The sequence below is a fragment of the Camelus bactrianus genome, chromosome 6 (assembly GCF_048773025.1).
Source record: "Camelus bactrianus isolate YW-2024 breed Bactrian camel chromosome 6, ASM4877302v1, whole genome shotgun sequence".
Taxonomy (NCBI): domain Eukaryota; kingdom Metazoa; phylum Chordata; class Mammalia; order Artiodactyla; family Camelidae; genus Camelus; species Camelus bactrianus.
Genome location: NC_133544.1, coordinates 33675244 through 33699845, shown reverse-complemented (window position 1 = coordinate 33699845; position 24602 = coordinate 33675244). Strand labels below are relative to the sequence as shown.

The window sequence follows — 24602 nt, the reverse complement described above, 5'->3', positions numbered from 1 at the left end:
CTGACAGGAGACAAATTGATTAAAAGAGAAAACAAAACATCAGTAGCTCTACAACAGTCCATATGTGCTGACCCCATTAGGTTTCATCCCAAGACACGCTGGAGAACCTACCAAAGAGAAGACAGTGCCTCCGCCACCTATGTTTGAAGAGAGAAAGTTGCAGAAAAAACTAGAACTAAGACAAACTCAATTATAATTTTCAAATAAGAATAGCAAAATAGGTGAATTCCAACAGAAAACTGGTGAATTAGGCATTATCTTTGGGCAAGATTTAGAATGGATAAGCACCCAGAGACAAGACGAGTGATCTCCAAGACCCAGCATTTACTCCTGAGAAAGTCATGTTGTGAAAATGACATTTTTTGCTTGAAAGAGTTTCCACACTGCGCAGATTTACCTAGATATTGGTGAGACACTAGACAAAGTCCCAGTGACAGCCTGGTGGGGAGGTATATAGACTGGGTGCTTATTTAGTTAAATGGATTCTTAATCAGTTACATTACCTCCCCAAAGGATCATGATTGACAATTAATGTCCACCTCAATAAAGGTTTCTAGAAACAACAAAAATAAATACTTATTTATCATTTACAATGTGCTAGGCACTATTCTGAGTACTTTATGTAAACCAAATTAGTTTCAACAACGACCCCGTGAAGTAAATGATATTACTACATTTTACAGATGAGAAACTGAAGTCTTAAAGAAGTTAGCAGGATATTTTGCCCCTGAGATTCCATCAAGATCACCAGTGACCTCCAGACCAAAAAATCCAGTGATCAACTCCCAGGTCTCATCCTGCTTGACCAGTAAGTGGCACTTCCCACAGATGCTCATTCATCCCTCCTTTCCCCCAGGACACTTTCCTTAGATTTCTTCCTACCTCCAAAGCACTCTTTCTCAATCTCTTTGCTAGTTCACCTTGTTTTACTGACCACTAAATATTAGAATGTCCCAGGACTTAGTTCTGAGACCTCTTCTCCATTCACATTCAGTACTATACAGAGTTCAACTAGACTTCAAATATTAGCTTTATCTCAGCAATTCTCAAATGTATCTATTTCCAGCCAGATTTTCTCTCCTGAAATCCAGACTTCTCTATCTAACTGCCTATTAGACAACTGCACTTATATGTCTAACAAGTGTCTCAAATTTAACATGACTTATCAAAATGTAACTCCTAATTCTACATTTCCCTCAGAAAGAATCCTACTTTCCCCATTATCACCTCCATCCCTAGAGATGTATAGAACCAAAAAAATAAAAAATAAATAACTTGGAATCTTCTTTAATTTTTCTCTTCCTTTAACACACTGCATCAACAGATGAACAGATAAAGTAGATAGAGACAGACAGACAGACAGAGACAGAGATACATACAATGGACTATTACTCAGCCATAAAAAAGAATGAAATTCTGCCATTTGCAGCAACATGGGGGGACCTAAGAATATTCTGCTTAGTGAAATAAGTCAGACAGAGAAAGAAATAGTGTCTTTATAAGTGATATCATACTTGTATGTGGAATCTAAAAAATAATAAAAATGAATATCTATGTGAAACAGAAACAGACTCACAGACATAGAAAAAAACTAGTGATTATCAGAAGGGAGAGGGAAGGTAAGAGGAACAAATTAGGGTATGGAATTAAGAGATACAAACTACTATGTACAAAACAGGTAAGTAACAAGGATATACTATATAGCACAGGGACTTATAGCCATTATCTTGTAATAACTTTTAATGAATTATAATCTGCAAAAATAATGAATCACTATGCTGTACACCTAAAACTAATACAATATTGTAAATCAACTATAATTCAATTAAGAAAAAAAAAACCCACTTCTGATCTTCAGCAATCCTGTCTGTTCTATCTTCAAGATATAACTAGAGGTTAACCACTGTCTGTATCTCCACTGCTATGGCCTTAATCCAAGCCACCATCACCTCTCAGTAAGATTCCTGCAAGAGCCTTCCTGAACTGTCTCTTCCCTCTCTTGTCACCTGGAGTTTACCTTCAACACATCGCCAGAATGGCTCTGTTAAAATGCCAAATCATGGCATTGTCTGCTCAGAACCCTCTAGAGGCTCCTATCCACAGAATAACATGAATGGGCAGGTCCCATTACCCATACGACCTCACCCCACACCACTTTCTCCCTTCTGTATTCCAGAAGTTCTGGCTACTTGATTTATAATGAGGACACAGCCGTTAATTGTTAACACTTTTAAAGCTTACTTTTCACCACTAACCATGGTAATTTTATTAGTCAGCCTTGCCCTGATTTAAATTTACACGTGCAAATTCTATCAGACAACAAAGAACTTCCACACATCACAACAGTGTGTCACATTTCATTCTTACTCCTGCTCAGCTGGTAGGTCTGTACTCTATAAACCTGTTTAGGACCTCAGGCTCAAGCCAAGGATTTTAAAGGCAGCGCTTATATAACGATGTTCACGAGACACAGCTTCACAGGAATCCCAGTGGTTTTCACTGCAAAGCAGCCTTCATCAAAGGCACATATGTTCTCATCCAGCACTGACTGCCTCAGTGAAGTGTTCCAGCTGCCAGGACTTCAGAGCAAACACAAACTGAGAAACACCTATAACACCTTTTGGTTTATCAGCAAAATCCAAACATCACTGTGCTGAGTTCACCGTGGACTACAGAATGCTTTTTATTATAAGATGATAGAACAGGTATTTTAGTCTTGATTGACTTAAAATTAGCCCACAGCACTGAGAGTGGTTTTTCCTTTCACTCCTTTATTACTGACCACTTCTAGTCCTAAGAGGGTAACAGAATCCTGACTTAAAGAAATTGAATATATTTAGGTCTGGCTTCATTCATGATAGTGGTAAATTGTATGCCTTCCTTTAAAGTATAAACCTACATGAAAAGAGGAGACACCCTCCCCCTGACTCATTCTAGCTAATGACACAGTATTTGATCATTTTTACAGTGTTAATCTATATATTTAAAGGGATGGGGAAAGATGCTCTGTTGTGGGCTTCAGGACTGATGCAGTATAAGAGAACACTTGGCTCTAATGAATACAGAGGGAAAGAATGCCAAAGAGAATGACTGAGCAGAGACTGTCATAACAGTATAGGACTTCCAAAGATCAGGGACCACACAGCACATAGCTGAGAAGCCAAGCAGACTTACAGGTTAAGTATACAGATGTTATAGCAATGGATCTCAGATGGGTTTACCAAGAATGGGACATTCCCTACTAACCAAGTAGCTTGAGACAAACGGTAAACAGTGGGAATTTTTAGATCAAGAGCTGTATAAATCTGGATAATAAACAAAGGAAAGTGAAGTAAGTATCAACAGAAATGACAGAACCATGCAAAGAAACAGAAAGTCTCAGCCAATGTGGTCAATATGGTCAGTACATAGGACTGACCACATGTATGTGCCTTGGCCTCCTCTTAAAACTCCACAAAATAATGGTAAATGGATTTTTTTAAACCATGATGCCACAAGGACAAAGAAAATAGGAGAACACACAACAACAACAAAAATTTGAAAGCTAGAAAGCATAGGACAGGTAGTAACTGACCTAGCAGATCCAAGAAAGCTAAATGTTAAACCAGCAGAGGGAAAGCCAAGAACCAACCTGATCTGCACTATAGAACCTCCAAAAATCCCAGGAATTGCTACCACCAGATACCTGGAGCGGAAACTGGAGCAACTGTTGAAAGTCTGTTCAAAAAGTAGATGGATATCCATCTCCCAGATGCCTCCTATAATTCTACAGAGCTGGGCAATTTCCCATTTCATACCTCAACTAAAGACACAAGAAGGTAACCGGACTGGGAAAACAGCAAAAGTTGGGGTAGCATACTGAAATCAGAGGGATTACTTGAAAGTGTACACATAATGTCAAACCCCCAGCTCTATTTCCCCACTCAGCTTCCAGAAAGCTGGAAGCAAGGAATATACTATCCAGACTAAAAATTGGAAAATTCCTCTCTGGGGAAATTGGCAACCCAAAAGAAATGAAGTAAAAATAGTGACGTTGAGTACTCCCCACAAAATAACCCAATCATATCTCCCTATATTAAAGCCACAGTCACAAATCAAGGCATAAAATGAATGCCAGGATTCCTAGATGTCTTCATAAAAAGCCTCCAACATGAGAAACAGACTAAAACCAACAAACCAAAAATCAAATAAAAGGAAACAGAGACTATGTGAGGATATGAAAACTGTATATAAACTGTCTTACATCCTCAGAGAGAAAAGAGATTTTGAGCCCATGAAGCAGAAACAGGATGTTGTAAGAAGAAACACGGAGAGAGCTCAAGAGCTCCTAGAAATTAATATAACCCAGAAGAAATAAAATTCAGTAGAAGGATTAGAAAATGAACTTGAGGAAAGCTTCCAGACCATAGTGAAAAAAGACAAAATTATAGAAAATTGTAGAAAGAGGATAAGAAAATTAGAAAATCAATCCAGAGGGTCCAACTTCCAAATAATAGGAGTTTCAATAAGGAAAATAAAAAGAGGAACTATCAAGAAAATAACCCAAGAAAATTTCCCAGGAGAAAAGAAGAGGTATTTCCAAATGATGAAACATGTCCCTTTATCTTCTAGATTCTTGGTATCTAGAAAAGTGGATGAAAACAGAACCACAGAAAATGACATCACCATAGTATTTCATAATATTGGGACCAAAAGAGATTCTAAAGGTTTCCAGAAAGTTAAAAGAGAGAAAAACATATTATCACAAGCTTCAAGACTTGAATCATCTGACATTAAAAGCCAAAGCAATAAAATCGAAAATAAAGTGGCGCTATATCAAAATAAGAAGCTTCTGCACAGAAAAGGGAACCATCAACAAAATGAAAGGCAACCTATTAAGTGGGAGAAAATATTTGCAATTCATATATCTTTTAAGGAATTAATATTCAAAATATAAAAGAACTCATACAACTCAGTTGCAAAAAACAAATCTGATTTAAAAATGAGCAGAAGATCTGAATAGACAGTTTTCCAGAGAAGACATACAAATGGCCAACAGTTACATGAAAAGATGATCAACATCACTAATGATCAGGGAAATGCAAATTAAAACTACAGTGAGATGTCACCTCACACCTGTTAGAATGGCAAGTACCAGGAACACAAGAAATAACAAATGTTAAAGAGAACGTGGAGAAAAGGGAACCATTGTGCACTATTGATGGGTGTACAATGTAAGTTGGTGCAGCCACTATGGAAAACAGTACAGAGATTTCTCAAAAAAATAAAAATAGAAGTACCAGATTATCCAGCCATTCCACTTCTTGGTATTTAGCTGAAGAAAACAAAAACACTAACTCGGAAAGATACATGCCCCCATATTCATTATAGTAGTTTTTACAATAGCCAAGATGTACAAACAACCTTAGTGTCCACCAATGGACAAATGGAGAAAGAAAATGTAGTATACACATGCAATGGAGTATTATTCAACCATAAAAAGTGAAATCCTGCCACTTGTGACATCATGGCTAGACCTGGAGTGCATCATGCTAAGTGAAATAAGTCAGGCAGAGAAAGACAAATACTGTGTGATATCACTTATGTGTAGAATCTTAAAAAAAAAAAAAAAAAACAGAAACAAGAAAAAAAATCCAAGCTCCAAGCTCATAGGTAGACATAACATATTGGTTGGTGGTTATGAGAGGCAGAGGGCAGTGGCTGGGAGAACTGGGTGAAGGAAATCAAAAGGTACAAATTTCTAATTATAAAATAATTGTCATGGGGATGTAATGTACAGCAAGATGACTACAGTTAATAATACTGTACTGCATATTTGAAAGTTCCTAAGAGAGTAGATCTTAAAATTTCTCATCACAAGAAATAACATTTTTTGTAACTAGGTAGGGTGATGGATGTTACCTAGACTTACCATGATGATCATTTTGCAATGTATGCATATATCGAATCATTATGTTGTACACCTGAAACTAATAAAATGTTATATGCCATCATACCTCAGTTTTTAAAATAAAAATTAAAAGACTTGAATCAGTTTCCTGAATAGTTCCACTCAAAACTCAAAGGAGAAATGCCCCAAAATTCTGTCATAAAATCATTTCTAACCTTTAAATCTACCTAAATGAACTATCAATTAAGTGTAAGGATAAACAAAAGACATGAACAATCTCAAAAAAAAAAAAAAAGAAAAGAAAACCTTTTGCCCATTCTTTCTCTGGAGGCTACTATTGCAAGAGTTGTTTCTTGAGAACAAATATAGGACACAGGGAGTCCATGAAAGAGGAAAGCAGAGGGGATCCTGAAGCTCACAGGTGAAGCAAGGTGTCAGGGTGAGAGCTGTGGGACAAGGCTCTAGAGACAAGGTCAAAATGATCAGAAGGCTCCAAGAAAGGTGCCACCAAAGACAAGATTTTTGTTTATTTGGTTGTTTTTTGCTTTTTTAAAAAGAGTATTAATATATGAAATTGGCCTTTTATTTTTTTATTGAAGTAGAGTAGTTACAATTTTATGTCAATTTCTGGTGTACAGCATAATGTTTCAGTCATACATACACATACATATATCTGTTCTCATACTCTTTTTCATTATAGGATGTTGATCACTGCCTAACAGGAGCATACTGAGATAAGAGTTACACAACAGAGGAGAGTTTGGAGATGAAATAAAGAGAAGCATGTGGAAAACTAAGGGGAAACAAATTAACAACCATAATTACCCTAAGGAAAACCAAATGTTGCACAGCAAAATAATGATAGATTACTACACAACTCAGACATAGTGTTTGCATAGTCATAATAGTGAAGACAGACTGTTGATTCAATCAAAACCATGATCTAAATATACTGAAAAGACAGAAAATTAGAAACGTATATATGTTATGATATGGTGGTTAAGGGACATGGGGCATTTTCCAAAGATAGAAGTCAATAGGTAATGACTAAAACTGAAAATCCTCTCCAATAATCATGTTGCTTAGAGAAAAAAAAGATAAATATCACCCTCAAAAAAATTTTAAAGTAGTCTCTGGGAAATGGAAAAAGGCATGTAGAAAAGTAAACTACCATTTTTCAAGATAAACCTTAAAGTACTATTTGGCTCTTTATGTGTATGTATTACTTTGATCTAAAAATTAAATTTAAAAAAAAAAAACAGGCAGATAATCTGAATTACCTTACAAATTAAATTTAAAAGATGCCAGGAAAACCAGAGGTTCAGAAAATATTCAGGATTTTCTTCCCTTCCTCTGTGAGCCTCGGGTCCTTTCCTGTTTATGTCAGCTGTCTGGTCTGGTACTGTCATATTAGCCAAATCCCATTAGTCACCTTTTTTCTGTCCTCTGGAAATTTCTCTCTAGTGACTAAATTAACAGTTGGAGTCACATTGCTATAGGAAGACTTTCATCAAACATTAAAAGTTACTGAAATTTCTCTTTGGGTGAATGGAAACACTTGTTTCAAGATGCATATTTCTCTAAAATACACTTACATGATTTTGCTTTGTTAGCAAACAAAAACCAAAAAAAAGAATGTTTCTGCTTCTGACCTAATTTGAAACAGTTATACCCTTATGTTGCCTCTAAGGAATAGAATACTCATCAAATTCTGTCTATGATACAAACATTTATTTCCAAAACATTTAAATTCCCAGGTGATTCTCTTCTACAGGCAATGAAAAGAGAGAGAGAGACTGGGAGTTAGGCAAACTCACACTTATGCCTGAACCCACTCATGACTGAGGACAAGGAGTGTGTGAGGTTTCAGCTGGACGCACACACACGTATACACACACAGCATTTTTGTCCCTCCAGTTCCTTGTTCTTCCTCATGGTCCCTCTGCTGTCCTCCCACTGAAACAGTGGCAGTCCCTTTTCAAGAGGAATGCAAACACAGCTAAGAACAAAGAAAGCAGCATAGCTTTGAGTTTCAAATTGGACCTTTTTTAAGCCCACAGCCAACACAATAATCTTGAAAGCATAGATTTCCTTTGCAAGCGCCAGGCCCCTGAGACATCAAGTAGCTTTTTCTGTTGTTAGTCTTATTGTACCTTGTTTTTCTTGTTAAATCTTAGCTCTTTTCCCAGAAAACATGGGGTCAGGGGAAGGGGCAGTGAAACACAGGTGGGCAGAATAGAAAAAAATACAGGTGTGGAAAAAAAAAAACTAAAATAGGTTAAGGGGAAATCTGAAAAAAATAGAGAAGTGTATTATTTTTCCCATCCAGAATTCTGGGACGTGACAGACTTAGAGCGACAGGTACAACTACAGAACAGAAACAGCATCAAAGGGAGCTTTGAATAGTGGAAAAGAGTGAAGTGGGAAGTCACAAACTAAGCGAGCTCTGTTATAGAAAACTGGAGTCAGCCACATCTTCAGATATCTATCTATATCTTCATATATCTATTTAAACCCACCACTAAAAACAGGTCTGGAGAACCAGTGTGGTTTTTCTCTGCTCTGAATTTACATTTCATATATCAAGTACCAAAATCCATTTGTTTGTTTCTAAATTTATTGAGCACCTGTTACGCCCCTGTTATATCAGGGATACAGAGTTGAATCAGATAGACAAGCTCCCTGCCTTCCTGGCTCCTGTTTCAGCTGGAGAGAGAAGAAGCAAACATATAAAGAAAGAACTAAAGAATATAATTACAGACCATAACAAAGGGATAATGAGATATAACAGAGGATGGGGATCCTTTAGACAGACTTTGGAAGAAAATTCTCGCAGCAGGAAACAACAGGAAAGGAGCATGAATTATCAACCCTGATTATCTTCTCACCATAGAGCTAGGAAGAAAAAGTATCCTTCTTGAAGTGTCTCTTCCCTCTTGGCATCATCATCTCAGCTACTTCCTGCCCCTGCCTGCCAAACTAAGCGAGCTTAGTTTTTTCTCCAATGTTTTCTCCACTCTCCTCTGACATCTCAGCATCTCTTTTCTCTTCATTGTGACAGTGAGCTAGCTTGAAACTCAGTCTGTGCTGACATGCTGACAGGGGCTAGAGACACACCTTTCAGAGAACAAAACAGCATTTTCACAGGGGCCTTCTGGAGGGAAGGACATGCAAAGAGGGCTCATCAGGCAAAGTGATCAGGGAGGTATCTGAAAGTTGGCTGGCTCCCCATAAATCACTCTGTGTAGGGAGACACTGCTCAGCCTATCAGGAGAGCTGCCTTTGATCTTTCGATAATTTGTTCCCAGTATCACAGTGTTCAATATTTAAGAGACAGACAGAGTATAATGATCCAGCAAAGCAAACAGAGAATAAATAGCCAGAGCAGTGGGAGGGGAACCAGGGAGAGATAAACATCAAAGAAGCTGTGAAAGATGACATTAGTGGAGCCATCTCAAATAGAGCCAGAGCAGCCATTGCAGAGGAGCAGCCGTGCATGTCGGATTTTCTGTACCATTCTAAGAAGTCAGCAAGAGAAACCAGAATATCCTGTCTGTTGAAAAGATAGACATATGAACATTAACCTAGTGCCCACTTCACTGACCAATCACTGAAGTACAAATCTAGCTTTACATCATCTTTTACCAATAAACTCTTCTTAAAAAAGAACTAACCTCATCTTCCTCTCTTTCGTCTAAGAAAAAATTCAGAGCTCCTCTCCTATAATCAGAACACTATTTGGGTTTCTACCTATATCTGTATACCCCCAATTGTAATTCTTTGATTCCAAATAAACACTTTCGCCTCTTGAACTAGACTACTGATTTTTAGGTTGACAAAGCTGAGGGAGATGTTTCCAAATGGTTGAAAGGCGTCTGTGAAATCCAGCAGATGCGCTTTGAGAGGTGGTACAGGAGAAGAAGTCCACTTTCGACAGGTAGTCAATGGACGTAGTAAACAACCTTATGGTTACCAGGGATAGGAGGTGTGAAGGGATTAACTTAGGAATTTGAGATTTACAAAAGTTAGCCACTATATATAAAAATAGATTTTTTAAAAGTTTCTTCTGTACAGCACAGGGAACTATGTTCAATATCTTGTAATAACCTTTTATGAAAATGAATATGTGTATGTATGTTCATGACTGGGACATTGTGCTGTACACCAGAAATTGATACATTGTAACTGACTGTACTTTAAAAAAAAATAGGTAGTCAATGGAGATAATAAAGTAAATATACACGCTTTAGGAAGCCTGCTTAAAAAGAGAAGAATTGGTAGATAGTCAATAGTTAAAGAGAGTGCAAAGTTGAGTGTTTTGTTCACATATGTGTATTTTTTTAGGATTGAAGAGACATGAGCATGTTTATGCACTGATGAGAAAGAACAAGTAGAAAGACAGAGAGAGATGGACAAGATGGAAGAAAGAAGGACAAAAAATTGGAGGAAATAAAACATCAAGAGACAAAACAAACCTACCCACCCCCTGGACCACTTCCCAGAACTCTGCATTCATACACGTAACTGCCCACTTGACATGACAAATAACCACGCACAATTTAGCTTCACAGTTGCTTGCACCAAGAGCCCAAAAGTAAACCCTGACCTCCACTTTCTCTCAAACCCTCATATTCTGTTGGTTCTGACAATTGGTCCAGAATCTAACCAATTCTAACTACCACCACCATCATCTCTCACTTTGACTATTAACCCATCTGCCCTCTTCCATCCTTGTCCCCTAATAGTTCATTTTCCTCACAGCCGTTAGATTGATCTTTATAAAACATAAGACAAATCATGCCACTCTTTGGTCCCAAACCTTCAAAAAGTCTTCCCATCTGACTCAGAAGAAGAGTCACTTCTTTGGCCTGCAAGGTTGTGTGTGTTCTACCCACCCCCTCCCTCTCAGCCCCATCATTCCTCTAGCCTGCCTTCTTCAGAGAAGGGTCAGGAACAAAAGGAGTGTGTGTTTGCCATAGTTGCCCTTTCTATTTTGGAGAAATAAAAGCAGGGCCATCTGCTGAGATGAAGGGTGGTCATAGGTTTAGAGAAGTGGGAAGAAGACATATGGAGAGTTGCATAAGAATAGCTGCACAGCAAATGTGAGAGAGAGATGACCTAAAATAAGTAAAGATTCATAAGGTTGTGAACCATGCATTTCAGTGGCAGCTGTTCAAATGGCCATTGCAGCTGGTGCTCAGCAATCCTGAAACAGGAGCAAAAGAGGCAGGTAGATCCAGACTGGGAGTGTTCTAGGGATGATGGGATCTGAAGTGTCAGTGTGTGTAATGATGGGGAGAGGTGTAGGTTATTCTCTGCGTAGGCCCTCCTACGGGGAGGGATTTGGGGGAACACACCTAGTATGAAGGTCCTTTAAGGCCTTTTCTAAGAAAGCTGACAAGAAAACACATAAGCAGCTCAGCATAAGAAAAGTTTCTGAGTCTTGGCTTCCACCCTAAATTCTCATTAAAAGAGTCAGTGCTAGAACTATCTCCTTTGCTAAAGTCTAACTAGAGGCCTGAGTTTAAGTTTCCTTCCCTTACATTCTTTTTAAATCCGTAAGGCTCCCAAATTAGACTTTCACAGATTAAGACTTTTGGGGGTTGTTAAACATAAATTCAGTTTAAAGAAGATAGGATCTAAAAGGGTAGTTCCAGAGCTAGCTTCAGAGAGAATTTCTAAAAGCCTCCAGTATTTCCTGAAAGTCAACTTGGATATAGTTCTCATTCCATAGAAATCTTCTTACCTACACACATAGCCCAAAGGCAGGACCGTGTGCCTGCCACCTGAACTCCAAGGGAGGCCTACCTCAGTGATCACAATTTTTATAAATATTAAATAAATAAGTAGGAAGTAGTCACTGGGTAACCAGTTGGTTTAGAAAGTGTCCCACAGAAAATCCTCTCTTGGAGCATTCCAAAACATTCTTGAATCCATGCATAAAAAAAGGACTTTGGGGACATTTTTTTAACATGTTCTAAATATATTCATCTACGGATCTGTTAGTCTTCCAACCTGTGAAAAAAATCTAAGTATTTTATCTCCTGCAAAATTTAAATCCTATGTCAACTGATCCTTGATACCTCATATGCAAGGACTCTGAAAGTCCCCAGTGTTTCTCTACATCAGAGCACCACTTCTCCTGCAAAGTAACAGCCTGTCCCAGGCAATATACACATTCATAGAAATCAAAGCTAAATTTACTCTAAGGTCCCAAATCATCCTGTAGTCCTCAGTAAGTGAAATTCTCCCCTGGCTAAAACACCTGTTCTAAGAAAGTGGAATTTCATAAAAACTTCTCTCAAAGTCAATTTTTTGTTTTCTACTTTGTAACATGAAAAGAAACTCCAAGCATATGTAATATGCCTAATAATCCAAATTAAATGTATTTTATTGAACTTGAAAGTTGATTTAGATAAAAGCAACACTGGCAGTGAAAAATACTAAGTATAGCCTACCTGCACTAGGTTAATGGCTGTTGATAAAATTATTTTCCTTCACAAAGAAAAAAAAAAGTTTAGATCTCATAAAGACAAATGCCCCTATGGTTCCCTCCTTTAAACTATCCGATGAAAGTAGTCACAGAAGGTCACCAATGACCTCCTAATGCCAACCAGATCTCCCCTGGCTTGATGTCCATTGTCCTACAGTGCCTCCTTCCTTCTTGAAGTTCTCTCATATGTTATTAGCAACAAATTCTTCTTCTGGAATCATGATTCTTTTTTACCCCTCTGGGTTCTCTTCTTAATTTATCTGGCTCTCCTTCCTCTGGTGTCCACCCTTGGCCAGATTCATTCTGACTTCATCCTGCACACTCTTGACATCAATTACTTTCTCTACAGTATCTCTCAGTGCCTCTTATCTCTGGAACCCAAAGCCATACTTCTGACATCTAACACTTCTAACCTAATGGTTGTCTCCAACAAATGACCTGCAGGACCCTCAAACTCAACGTGTCCAAAGAAAAACAACCCTTTTGCCCCAGTAATACCTGCTCCTTCTTTCTTATCTTAGAAAAGAGCTTTGTCATTCACTTGGCTACACAATTAACCAGAATTAGCCAGAAATCTACAAGTCCTTCCAAACTCTTCCTTCTACCATGTCCCACTCATTTATGTCATCACCATAATAACTTAAAAAAATGTTTCAGGAACTTTATATACAATCTCTGATTGACTATTTCAAATAACTCTGTGATGTAGGGACTACTATCTCTATTTTATAGTTGACAGTTTAGATATTGGATATAAATTCTTAATAAGTGATTAAAAAAAGACATTGAACCTAGATTTGTCTGACTCCAAAGTCCGTGGTCTTGTCAGAAACTATAGTGTCTATGTGAGGCCATGGGAAATTATGGGCCATGTGTCAAATCTGGCCTGCCACCTGTTTCAAGTTGTATTGGAACACAGCCATTCTCATTCGTTCTTGCGCCATCTATGGCTGCTTTAGCACTACAGAGATGAGTAGTTGCAACAGAGACATTATGGCCTGTGAAGCCTAAGACAGTTACAATCTAGCCCTTTATAGGAAAAAACAAAAGGTGTTGCCAATTCTAAGCGGTACCATCCTCCATCTCCCTACCACCTCAGTTTATGTCTTCCTGGATTACTGCAACAGCCTCCTAACTGGTTTCTCTGCCCACAGCCTCTATCTGTCCCAATCTATCTTCCACACTGAAGAATAAAATTCTTATTTATATCACAACCTTTAGGATAAAAGACAAACTCCTTATCAAGCTATACAAGGCCTTTTGACATCTTGGTTCCTTTCTTCCTCTCTAGCCACAGCTACTTTCCCTTCAAGCCAAAATGCAATACACAGAGTACAGTACGAAGGTCAACCCAGTTCATGCCTATGTTTTTTCACATGGGTTTTCTTTACCCAGAATATACTCAAGGTCTGTCTCGTTTACCTAACTGAGTTCTCTGAGCTCGAGTCACTTCCTCCTAGAAACCGTCCTGGATGCCTCAGGCTGAGCTAGATGAACTTTATTTATTTATTCATTTATTCAACATATGTTTAATGAGCACAACCAACAACTAGACACAATACTTTGTGATAAGCATACGGTGAACAGAACAAACACAGACCCTGTTCTTACAGCTTTACTCTTCCACTCAAGTTCTTTATTGACCTGTTCAAAGCCTTAGTTCTTAGTTCACAGTCTAAAAAGAGATGAGATAAAGATGGAGATGGGGATGGGGATGGAGATGAAGATGGAGACAGGGATGGAGATAGAGATGGGGTTAGAGATGAGGATGGGGATGGAGATGGGGATAGGGACATGGATGGGTTTGGAAAGAACTGGAGGGGAGAGACAGAGAGGATTCAGTGATTTTTTTGTCTGACACTCACCATACCACTAACTTATTGAGGGCTGGGAAGTATCTAATTTATCTCCCTAATGACAGTAACTGCAAGAACACCTGGCACAATGCTGAATGAATTCAATAATTTTGAGTGACACAGGGACACAAGGTAGTTACAGAGAGCAAATCCTTGCAAAGAGGCCAGGCTAGTTAACAGGCAACTGAGAAAATTTCTTGTCGTCTGGGAAAACTCGAACTTTATAGAATCTGAGAAGGTTTGTGAAAATGTGACTAGGCATAAAAAGAATCCTGAGTATAAAACAACATTCCTGCAAAAGATACAAGTTCTTTTTGAATAAGAAACAGGGAATAAAGTCCACATCACATTGTCTTTTTCAAACTACTGGACTGCATATCTGAAACTACTACACCATGAAAAAAGGTGCCTATAACCCCGAACTTTGAGCTCCACAAAATGTTTTTCTTCATAGGATACTCAGCTCATTAAAGAAAAGAGAATAAAAGAAAAAGTCTTTTCTACAAGCAAGGGTAAAGCAAATACAAAGAACTGACCCAGTTTCCAAAATAAACCTTAAGCTTAAAGCTCTCTCCATCTGGCTAAAACTAAAACCAGAAATGAAAATCAACATCTTCACACTCCATCTCCTACCTACACCACGGCAAGGGCAAGAAAAAAATCAGCATATAACTTAATCCTATATCTGTGTCACTAAAGTCTCACATTAAGATTTGTAGAGGAATTTTTTTAACTATTGGAAAAATGTAACAACTCATTTTTAACCCTGCTTAGCTATCTGTGCAGGCCAAACATCCTTCAGAGTCCCCGCTGGGCACTCTCCCTGGGACCCATTCCTATGCCCTGAGGTAAATGCCCTTCAGTCTTCCCAGCTGCCTAACTTCCATCCAGAAAAACACTGCTCCTTCCAAAAGCATTACTTCTTTTCTCTGTAATATTTCCTGACAGTCTTCCCTCTCAACTCTTTACTGACTATATTCCTACAAGACACATCTTACTATCCATAAAACAAGGTAGGTACCACATATGAAAAGCCCTAAAACTTTTAAGTGACACCCCTTCTTTTTTCATATAAACCTCATCTCCAATAACCAGCCGAATTCTGTGGACAGTGGCAAAACTGAATTAGCAGAATCTTAGATATACATAATGTTAGTACTGGAAGGAACTTTAAAAGTCATTTATTTCAACTCCTGCACTTCACAAATGAAAAAAACTAAAACCTGAAGAGATCCAAAAACCATCCAAGGTTACACAAGCCTTTGTTCCCACCTCATTGTATATTCTCCCAATCTCTTGAGTCTTACCATCTTGTATTTATTTCCTTTTCCTATGGAGAGGGGTAAGGGCAATGCCTCTAATTTCAGCTTGGCTTTTATGTGAACTCCACCGAGGGTGCTAAATGAGCCCATCAACTGGGGAATGTGATATGTGGCGTCAGTCTCCCTCCCTTGCACGATGTTGAGTGACCAGTGTGTAACTAAGTGTTCCTCGGTGTCTCTTAACCACCCACATGAAGATTCAAATTTCCCATCAGACATTCCACTGGCAGATGGTCCTCCTGTTGTTCTAAATCTGCTAACCCATTTGCCTGATGCATAATAAAGCATACCAGTCAATTACACAAAGTTCATAGACTGGGCTATCAATCACATCTTATTTACAAATTGTACATTGGCATTATTATGACTGGGCTTCCTTTCTACAAATTAAACTTCAGCAATTTTCATATTTATAGTATTTAGTTTTGCTCTGTTTTACTTTTAAGACTTAGTTTGCATGGCATCCTGCTGGGACAGATTCTGGCTGTCATATACCACCTGAGTCAGGCTGCCTCAACTTAGCAACTAAGCAGGCTACAACGGACAGAGTGAAAAGTGTTTCTAAACAAAATAAATATCTAAATTTCAATCTTACAGTCCTTTGAAATATGCTGTCTACATGTTTACTAATGTCTTTAATATTTTATAGTATATTAAAATAAATCGAAGCAAACAAAACAAATTTATGGTGGACATAAATTATACATGGCAAAGAGTTATTGATAACATTTTTATGTGTCTTTTTTTATAAAATTGTAATAAAAGATGCAAATGTATAGTTTCTTATAATGACTGGATTAAATTAAAATACAATTTATGTGATTATTTAATAATGAAGAAAGAGCTAAGTAAGCACTTGCTTTCTTGATAAATCTTCAAGAGAGGATTCATAAAAATACATTAAGACAAAGAGGATAATTATATCAGAAAATTCCATACACATATTCCTGCTTTATAGCCATCAAACCAAATCATCAGTGTACTAAAGTGCTTTCTGCATAGAGACAAAATTAGTCAACCTGCTAATCTTTGAAACAAAGAAAGCAATAATAAGATTATATGAAAGAAATGGATTAGAAAACATTTCAGGAAGGCATCATTAAGTATTTACTGAGCAAATTAGCAGAGATTACCCACATCTTGGTATTTTTTAAAGAGGTATGGTATTTTCTACAACTGCTGCAGAACTAAACTTCAAAAATACCCTCTTTTACAAAAGCCCTTTAGTGTGAATTTAGTGACTATTGGCAGAGTAGTCAGGTTCATTCATGAATGAAAAGACACAGAGGAATGAGGGGGAGCTGACTGTCCTGGGATAATTATGGCTGCTACAAGAACCATGAAGTTCACTCGAGGCACAGAGCACAACGAAACTGAGAAAAGACAAGTCTGAGGTCGAGAACACATGCTGGTAGACCTACGTGGGAAAGATCCAAACAACCCTTTCAGTTTTGGAATCTGAGCAGGAGGAATCCCCACCTTGAGCAAATGTAGGGACAAAGGATATAAGCCTAGGAAATCCTAAGGCAGCCGGTAAGAGAAACACCCTGGGGTCCTACTGACATAGAAGGGGTGAGGAGGAAACAGAAGACGACTGGGACTGAAGGCAGGACATTGTCATACACCTTGTTTGAAGATTTGCCTGATACCAATAAGGAGAAGTTTAAGACTGTTCCAGGACAGAGTCTACATGCAATTGAGCATCAGGGAGAAAGAACCCAGGAGTCTGAGAGGAAAAGCTATTAGGGAAAGAAGAGAACTCAGGAAAGATCTAGGAACTGGAATTGTTGCTGCTGAAATTTTCAAATTTTGCTAGAAGGCACAAAAATTTCAGATTACTTTCTCCAGAAAAAAATAAGCTATAATTTACAAGTTGTGACTATTTTTCTCAACAGAAAAGAGGAAGTTGGTGTCTCTCTTAAATCTGTGACAAAACATCTTTCTCAGTTCTTGAGTTACTAGGTTATCATTGCTGTTTCTCAAACAGCCAGCACAGAATGACAAGAACACTAGCACAACTGAAAGCATGAAACTGTTTTCGATCTCCCTCTTCCCTTATTCTCCTTTTCCATCACACACACACACACACACACACAATTAAATCCCTGATTAGGTCTATAGCTGAAAACATATATTGGGTTCTGGGAACACTGGTGGTTTGTTTTTGTTTGTTTTCCTTGGTGTGATAGCAGGAAAAAAATGATACCAAGATTACAAACAGCTGCAATAGCCAAATTTGGCTGATATTTGTGCATCTGTGTCTAATAAGTTTTGGAATTGTGAGAAGTTACTGTAACACTTCATGGGTCCTAACAGTTTTCTACCATCTTCTTGAGTTGTTATGAAGGAAACATGCCATGAAATTACTAAAGACCCAAGGACTAAGAAGAAAATCAAAAGGCATCTCCTTGGAACACTGGCTGTAGAAGCTACATTTGTTCAGAGGCATAAAAAGAAAACCAAAGTCAACAGGTAAAAAGATGTCAGAAATTGCTTTATAACAGAAAACAACTATTCAGGTATTGAAAGGAGATGGCAGAAACTCAGTAAGGAAAGGGATCAACTTTAAGACCAGATCTTCATCTGGAAACCAAAACAGGAACTGAAGAAGAGAGGAGAAAGACATTTTGATGTAGCAATATAATTGGTCATACCTGAAGCAGAGAAGAATGGGGCCAACTCTGAACTAAAAAACTCAACTGAATCTATGTGAAAATGTCCAGTGTAAGTAGAGTCAGGTAAAAAGTGGTGGGAGAAAGTGTTGTTGGTGCTTCTACTGACTAGCCCCTCAGAACTTGTTATCCAGCCCTGTGAGAGGGTTAAAGTTGGGGCAGTCCAGCTAAGGGAGCTACTACACTATCAAAGACAGACAGGACAGGTGAGCTCACCCCAGGTTCCTCTCACAAAGGAACCAAGGCTACAATTTGAAGAGTGTGCACTTTTCTGGCGTATTTTCATCAAAGACATAACTGGAATAGATTCAAGGACAGGAGATCCTCATTATGATCATCAGAGACATCTCCAGCTTCATTCATTCATATGACAAATTGATATTGAGCATGGTGTTAAGAATTGTTTAGAAGTTGGGTATATAAAAGCAAAAAAGACAGAGAACGGCCTCCAAACTGTCATGGAGTTTACATTCTGAAGAAAAGAAAAACAGAGTAAACATGGCTTCAGGTCTTGGTAGATACAAGGAAGAAAAAGGTTAAAGGGCAGAGAATAAGGGTGAGTGGCATTGGGGTGGCTTTTTATAGTAGGGTAGCCCTGGGAAGAATTTCCAAAGAAGTGATTTGAGTGGAGACCTGCATGAATTCAGGGCATGAGTCAGGGGAGGGTGTTATAAGCAGTGGGAAAAGCAAGTACAAGAAACCCGAGACAGAACTGCTTTTGTACAGAGCATTCTGTTTGTACTGGATGGAGTAGAGTATGTGGCAATGGTAGGAAGTGAAGTGGGTAAGGCAGGCAAGGGTCAGACCATTTAGGCTTTGATTAAAGGGGCAGGGTATCTGGATTTTATTTTATGTGCAGTATAAAACATCAGAAGGCTTTGAGAAGAAGAATGGTGTGATCTTAGTACCTTCTGGATAGAGACTGTGGGGCGAGAGTGACAACAAAAGGAGCATATAGGAGACTACTGCAAGTCCGGGCCAGTGATGGTGCTGAGCTGGTCTTGGGTGGTAAACTACGGAAGTGCAGAGAAATAATCAAATGCATTTTGAAGGTAAAGCCAACAAGACTTGTTACAAATAAATGTAATATATGAGAAAAACAAGAATCTTGGGTAATTCCCAGGTTTGGGGCCTGAGAAACAAAGTGAATAATGGTGTCCTTTAACTCCACATAGATTTTATTTTTCCATTATTCTTTTGCTGAAAAAATCAAACTATGCTAGTATGTTCACTCTGAAAACAATTAGACAATTTCTTAAAAAAAAAAAAAAAAAAAAACAGTTACTACATGTTCCAGAAATCTCCTTCCTGGGTATTTATCCCAGAGAACTGAAAACTTATGTCCAGAAACAAACAAAAAAAAACTATACACAAATGTCCATGGCAGGCTTACTGTAACAGTCAAAACCTGGAAATAATCAAAATGCCCTTTAATAGATGAATGGTTAAATAGAAGTATATTCAAACTGTGAAATACTACTCAACAATAAACAGGAACAAAGTATCATTACACTTAACAACTTGGATGGATTTCAAGGGAATTATGCTAAGTGGAAAAGGCCAGTCTCAAAAGATCACATTTTGCACCATTCCATCTATACAATATTCTCAAAATCAAAAAATTATATAGGTGAAGAATAGATCAGTAGTTGCCAGGGTGAGGGAGGCTTAGGGGAAGGAGCAAGTAAAGAGGTATAACACGAGGGAGATCTCTTTGGTGATGAAACAATTCTGTATCTTGATTTCAGTGGTAGTTACAAAATCTACACACGTGATAAAACAGCACAGAACTATACATGCACATTGTACCAATGCCAACGTTGTTCTGATACTAGTTATAGAAGATAAGACTACTGGAGGAAACTAGGGGAAGGACACATCCTCATATACTAACCTTGCAACTTCCAGTGAATCTATAATTACTTCAGAATAATTTTTTAACCTAACTATGCTCAAGTATAAGGCAAAATGCATTATATAAATATTAAAAGTAGTACGGTAGTAAATACTGCATCTGACAAAATGTTGTCTTCTGAATTTACAAAGCACCTTTTTTGCCAATGTATCTTACCACTTTTGGTGTGTAGGCAGCAGTTTAATTCAGAGCGCATCAGGATCTCTTTGTATGTAAGAACATTTTCCTCCTAAAAGCCTCTGGAGCAAACAGCACTTGGAATTCATTCTCTCTGTTACCTCTAAACAGCAAAGAGAGCCTGTGTGTTCTTGTTTCTGTACCTGTACAAAGGAGTACAGAGGCAGGAAGGAGTAGGGAGGGAGGAAGGCTGACCAACTGTTAACATCAGTGCTTCAACAGCTTGCAAACTTCAGGACTCTGGTTATTACCTTGCTCAGGCCCAGGACATTGACCTTTCACGGGCCAGCTGACACTCCTGGACTCTTAACATTTTTCCCACTGGGGTCAAAATATAAAAATTATCTGACGTTGAATCTCAAAAAGGATGGTTCAGACCAAAAACCAGTGACCAGGACCCAGAGGCTTAACAGGTGCTAACAGCACTAATCACATCTCCCATATGATGGTCTTAAGGTTACTCTGGGTATCAGAACTAGGCTTGGATAAATCATCTAAGTCAACATAAAGGTGTGGAATGCAGTGAAGTCCCCCTCAAAATCTTTTAAAACAACTTCTTTGGCATGTTTTTCCTTAATGTTCTGGTCTTCTGCATCATCTAGCCTCAGTCTGAGTGTACAACACAGTCTTTCACTCATTTAGGGAGCGTTCTACTCCCAAGAACACCATCAAGACACCTATACTCAGGTATACAGCTACATCCTAGACACTTCGGTCATTGCTGAATGAGCTTATATTTACTAATCCTTTCATTCTCTCGGACTAGCATATATATTCAACCTAGAATTTTATAATGGAGACTAGATACTTAAACCTCTTACTAGTCCTAATTGTAAAAACCCACAGAAAACTGTATCCTGAGATTAACTTTAATTCAGGAATTCAATTGTTAACTCAAACATTTCCTAAACAGGGTATCTCATGTCAGATCCTGTCTGCTTTTTCAGAATTCAATGGATTGCCAACAAAACCTATAGAACATGCTAGATGCTGCCTTTCTAGATGTTGGTCTCCTTTTGGAAATAGCTCTGTCAAGTACAATGCTATGAACAGAATTAAAGAGTTCTTATTCTGATTTTCGTATCACTCTATCCACACTGTTTTACACGTGTTAATATGTTCAAAAAAGTAAAATATATTATTTCACATTTTCATTTTCTGAGGCTGGATAAAAATTAAACCAATGTAAATAATGTGGATTAAACACCTTTTTGAAGACAAAATAGTTTCATTTCACTCCTGTCAGAAACTGGAACCTGGAGAACCGCCAGCAACAATAATTTTAAAATATTATAAAAGATACTTACAGCCAACCATCATCATGGCCACCGAAAACATCTTCTCCACATCTGTAGTAGGAGCTATATTTCCAAATCCTATGGTTGTAAGGCTTGTCATGGTAAAGTAGAGAGAGGACACGTATAGTGAATCCTTGCTGGGTCCTCCTTCCCATATCCCTGCACTGGCATTGTATCGATACGGAGTCCCAATGCTCAAGGCCAGCTGGTAGAGCCAACTGTCTATCTGGATGGTGTTGGTGACTTCATCAATGACCTCGTAGTCCCCAATGCTGTACCATATGCAGGCCAGCCAGTGAGCAACTAGTCCAAACACACAAACCAGCAGCACAAGGACCGCTGCTCCATACTCTAGGTAATGGTCCAATTTCCTAGCCACACGGCCCAGTCGCAAGAGACGCACCACTTTTAAAGAACTGAAGAGACTGCTGATACCCTGAATGAAAGAAAAGAAATGACAGAACACTTTCAGAAAAGAGAAGGCTGGGGAAACAAGACAATGGCTCACCTTCATGAATTCAATCACCATTTATACACTAAGCACACACACATAATACAGTTCTGACTTTAAGTCAATTTAAAAAAAAAAGCTGAAGTGATAAAGAAACTTTTTAAAATGCAGATTCCTTCCCACCAACAAATAAGACATTTGTGAATTATTAGATTAAAAACTTTTCATTAGCTAAGGAAGACCCAGTTTATGTTTGTAAGTGCAGTATAAATAGCACCAAAGGAGAAAATGGCTCAAATGCAAATTACACAGAGTTTACAAAAGGGGTGATGAATTCAGATTTTTTATTTCTGTTTTCTATAAGACTCTTCCTCTACCCTAAAAGATTTAATTTTATTTCTTACTTTATAAAAGCTATGAGCAACAAAACTTCTGGAAAAGGAATCCTAGTTTTACTGTGAAGCAAACAGGGGATATTCTGTACATAGAAGGAGAAAAAGCAAATGTCATTGCTGGCTCCCCACCTCCTGCCACAGTTATGATAAGCATTAAATTTGTAAAGCTGTGGAAATGTGAAGAGTTGGACCTAGAATGGTTACATACCTACAAAGTCCTATCATCCTCCAGGAACAGTCACAGAAAAGAATACGATAAGGGAACAGCAGCAAGAAAATTCACATTTTGTTGAGAAGCTTAAAACACCAAATATAGCATTACCCAAATGGAAACATAGCATAGACTTTATTCAATCAACAAAGGCCCCACAGTTACTTTCTTGGAAGCATGTAATAAAACACCCAGGGAGAGAGGATAAAGGCATCCCTGATGCAGGAGGGGAAGACAGGCAGTGATCCAGGACGCCTCTCATCTGATCATCACCTCCTGGAGTCCATGACTTCCTTCCTTACCGCTAACTGTCTCCCAGCGGGGAGACAAGGAATCCAACGTAACTTACTCTGAGCTTAATTGTGATCAAACTGGAGGAACTGGGAGGTATAGTGAAACAGATATACCATTAATGAGACTCTAATTATGGCACTGTAAAGTCGTTCACAGTTCCAGTGAAATAGGTTACAAATGCATTTGGTGACACTGTATATGGTAGTATATAGCTGAAATTTTGCAAAATAAAAATTTGAAATAGAGAGAGAAAACAAAGAGAAGTAGAAACAAGAGGTCTTGTGGAAGTAAAAGAGGAGCAGGAGCATTCTGACAGTTTTCTGCCTCAGCCTCGGTATCCTGGCTATTTTGATTCCTGCTCTCAAACAGTGCAGCAGGCCTGCAGCCTTCAATCGATTTTCGTTTCACTTGAACACTTGGAGAGGTGGGGAGCAATACTGAACTTCAGACAGTTCAAAAGAGTGGCATTAATAAAATTCAGAAAATGAACTGGCACAATTCAATGACATGAGATGTTGAGAAGAAGATTCAAGGCAGTTTGGAAGTTCTCAAAAAAGGAACTATGTAATCATGAACAAGAGAGACAAAAATAAGTATTTATTGAACGTGTCTATACAGCAGGCTCTGAGTTCGGCCCTAGGGACATTAAGACAAATACGCCTTGCTTCTGCTCTAAAGAAATCCATAATCAAAATGTATTAGAAACTCAAATAGGGTTAAATTTAAAAAAGAAAACAGCATTGCTGTAGGTGTTGTTTTCCACTTAGCTCCAATTTTTAAAGGAACTGTGGTACTTCTGTTTAAATACTGCAGAGAAAAATTATTTCTACCTAAATTGTTTTCTCTAAAAACAACTAGAAACAAAGAAGAGAAAACAGAGGAAAACTTTATCTCTATCCAAACTAAAAAATAGTCACAACCCTCAACCAAAATGCAGAGAATCAAGACTTACTAGAATTAGGCCCAACTAGAGGGAGGACACACTCCCCTGACCTCTGATGTAGGCAGGTTTCTCCAAAAGGAGGTGTTCCACCTTGAGGGGCACCTGCTCTGACCGCTACTTAATCACCATTTTCTACAGCCATGTCTAACATTATTCAAATGTTACAAAATATTTTATAAGCATTCTAAACTCTGTTTGTTATGGGTTCTGTAACAACACTTTCTCCTAGATTTTAGCCAACTCCCCAACTGACATCTCTTTTAAAATCATTGTCTGGGGCTAACCTTATCCATGCTTCTATTACATGCTGGGATTGTCATCAGGATTACCGTCAGTCTCTTTAGTTGATTTACTGTGTGTCCAGGTTTCAACTGACTTCTGTATACAGAGGATTCACAGGTCTACTTCTTAGCACAAAGCCCTTTCCTGAGTTCCTGTTACAGAAGCCAAATGCCTGCTGTCCATTTCCATTTAGATAACCCATGAGTGTTCAAAGGTAAGACGTCCCAAAGGGAATCCCTCGTGTCTCCTGAGTCAGTTCTCCATCTCCTACTCTCAAGAACAACGTCATTATGAACCCGGTCTCTCAGACCTGGGGCTGAGCCCCCTCTTCCTGCCACGTCCACCCAGTTATCAAGCCCTGAGGCTCTCATCATTCAAAGTGCCCAAGTAAGTTTTTAATCTG

General features: G+C 38.3%; 1 protein-coding gene across 1 annotated transcript in view; it reads right to left on the bottom strand.

Moving 5' to 3' along the window:
• Nucleotides 1-24602, bottom strand: part of KCNH5 (potassium voltage-gated channel subfamily H member 5) — a 275077-nt gene that overhangs the window by 174540 nt on the left and 75935 nt on the right. The window contains exon 7 of the mRNA XM_010962243.3: nucleotides 21633-22059. Within this exon, the coding sequence (XP_010960545.1) occupies nucleotides 21633-22059 (427 nt within the window). The remainder of the gene's footprint in view (nucleotides 1-21632; nucleotides 22060-24602) is intronic.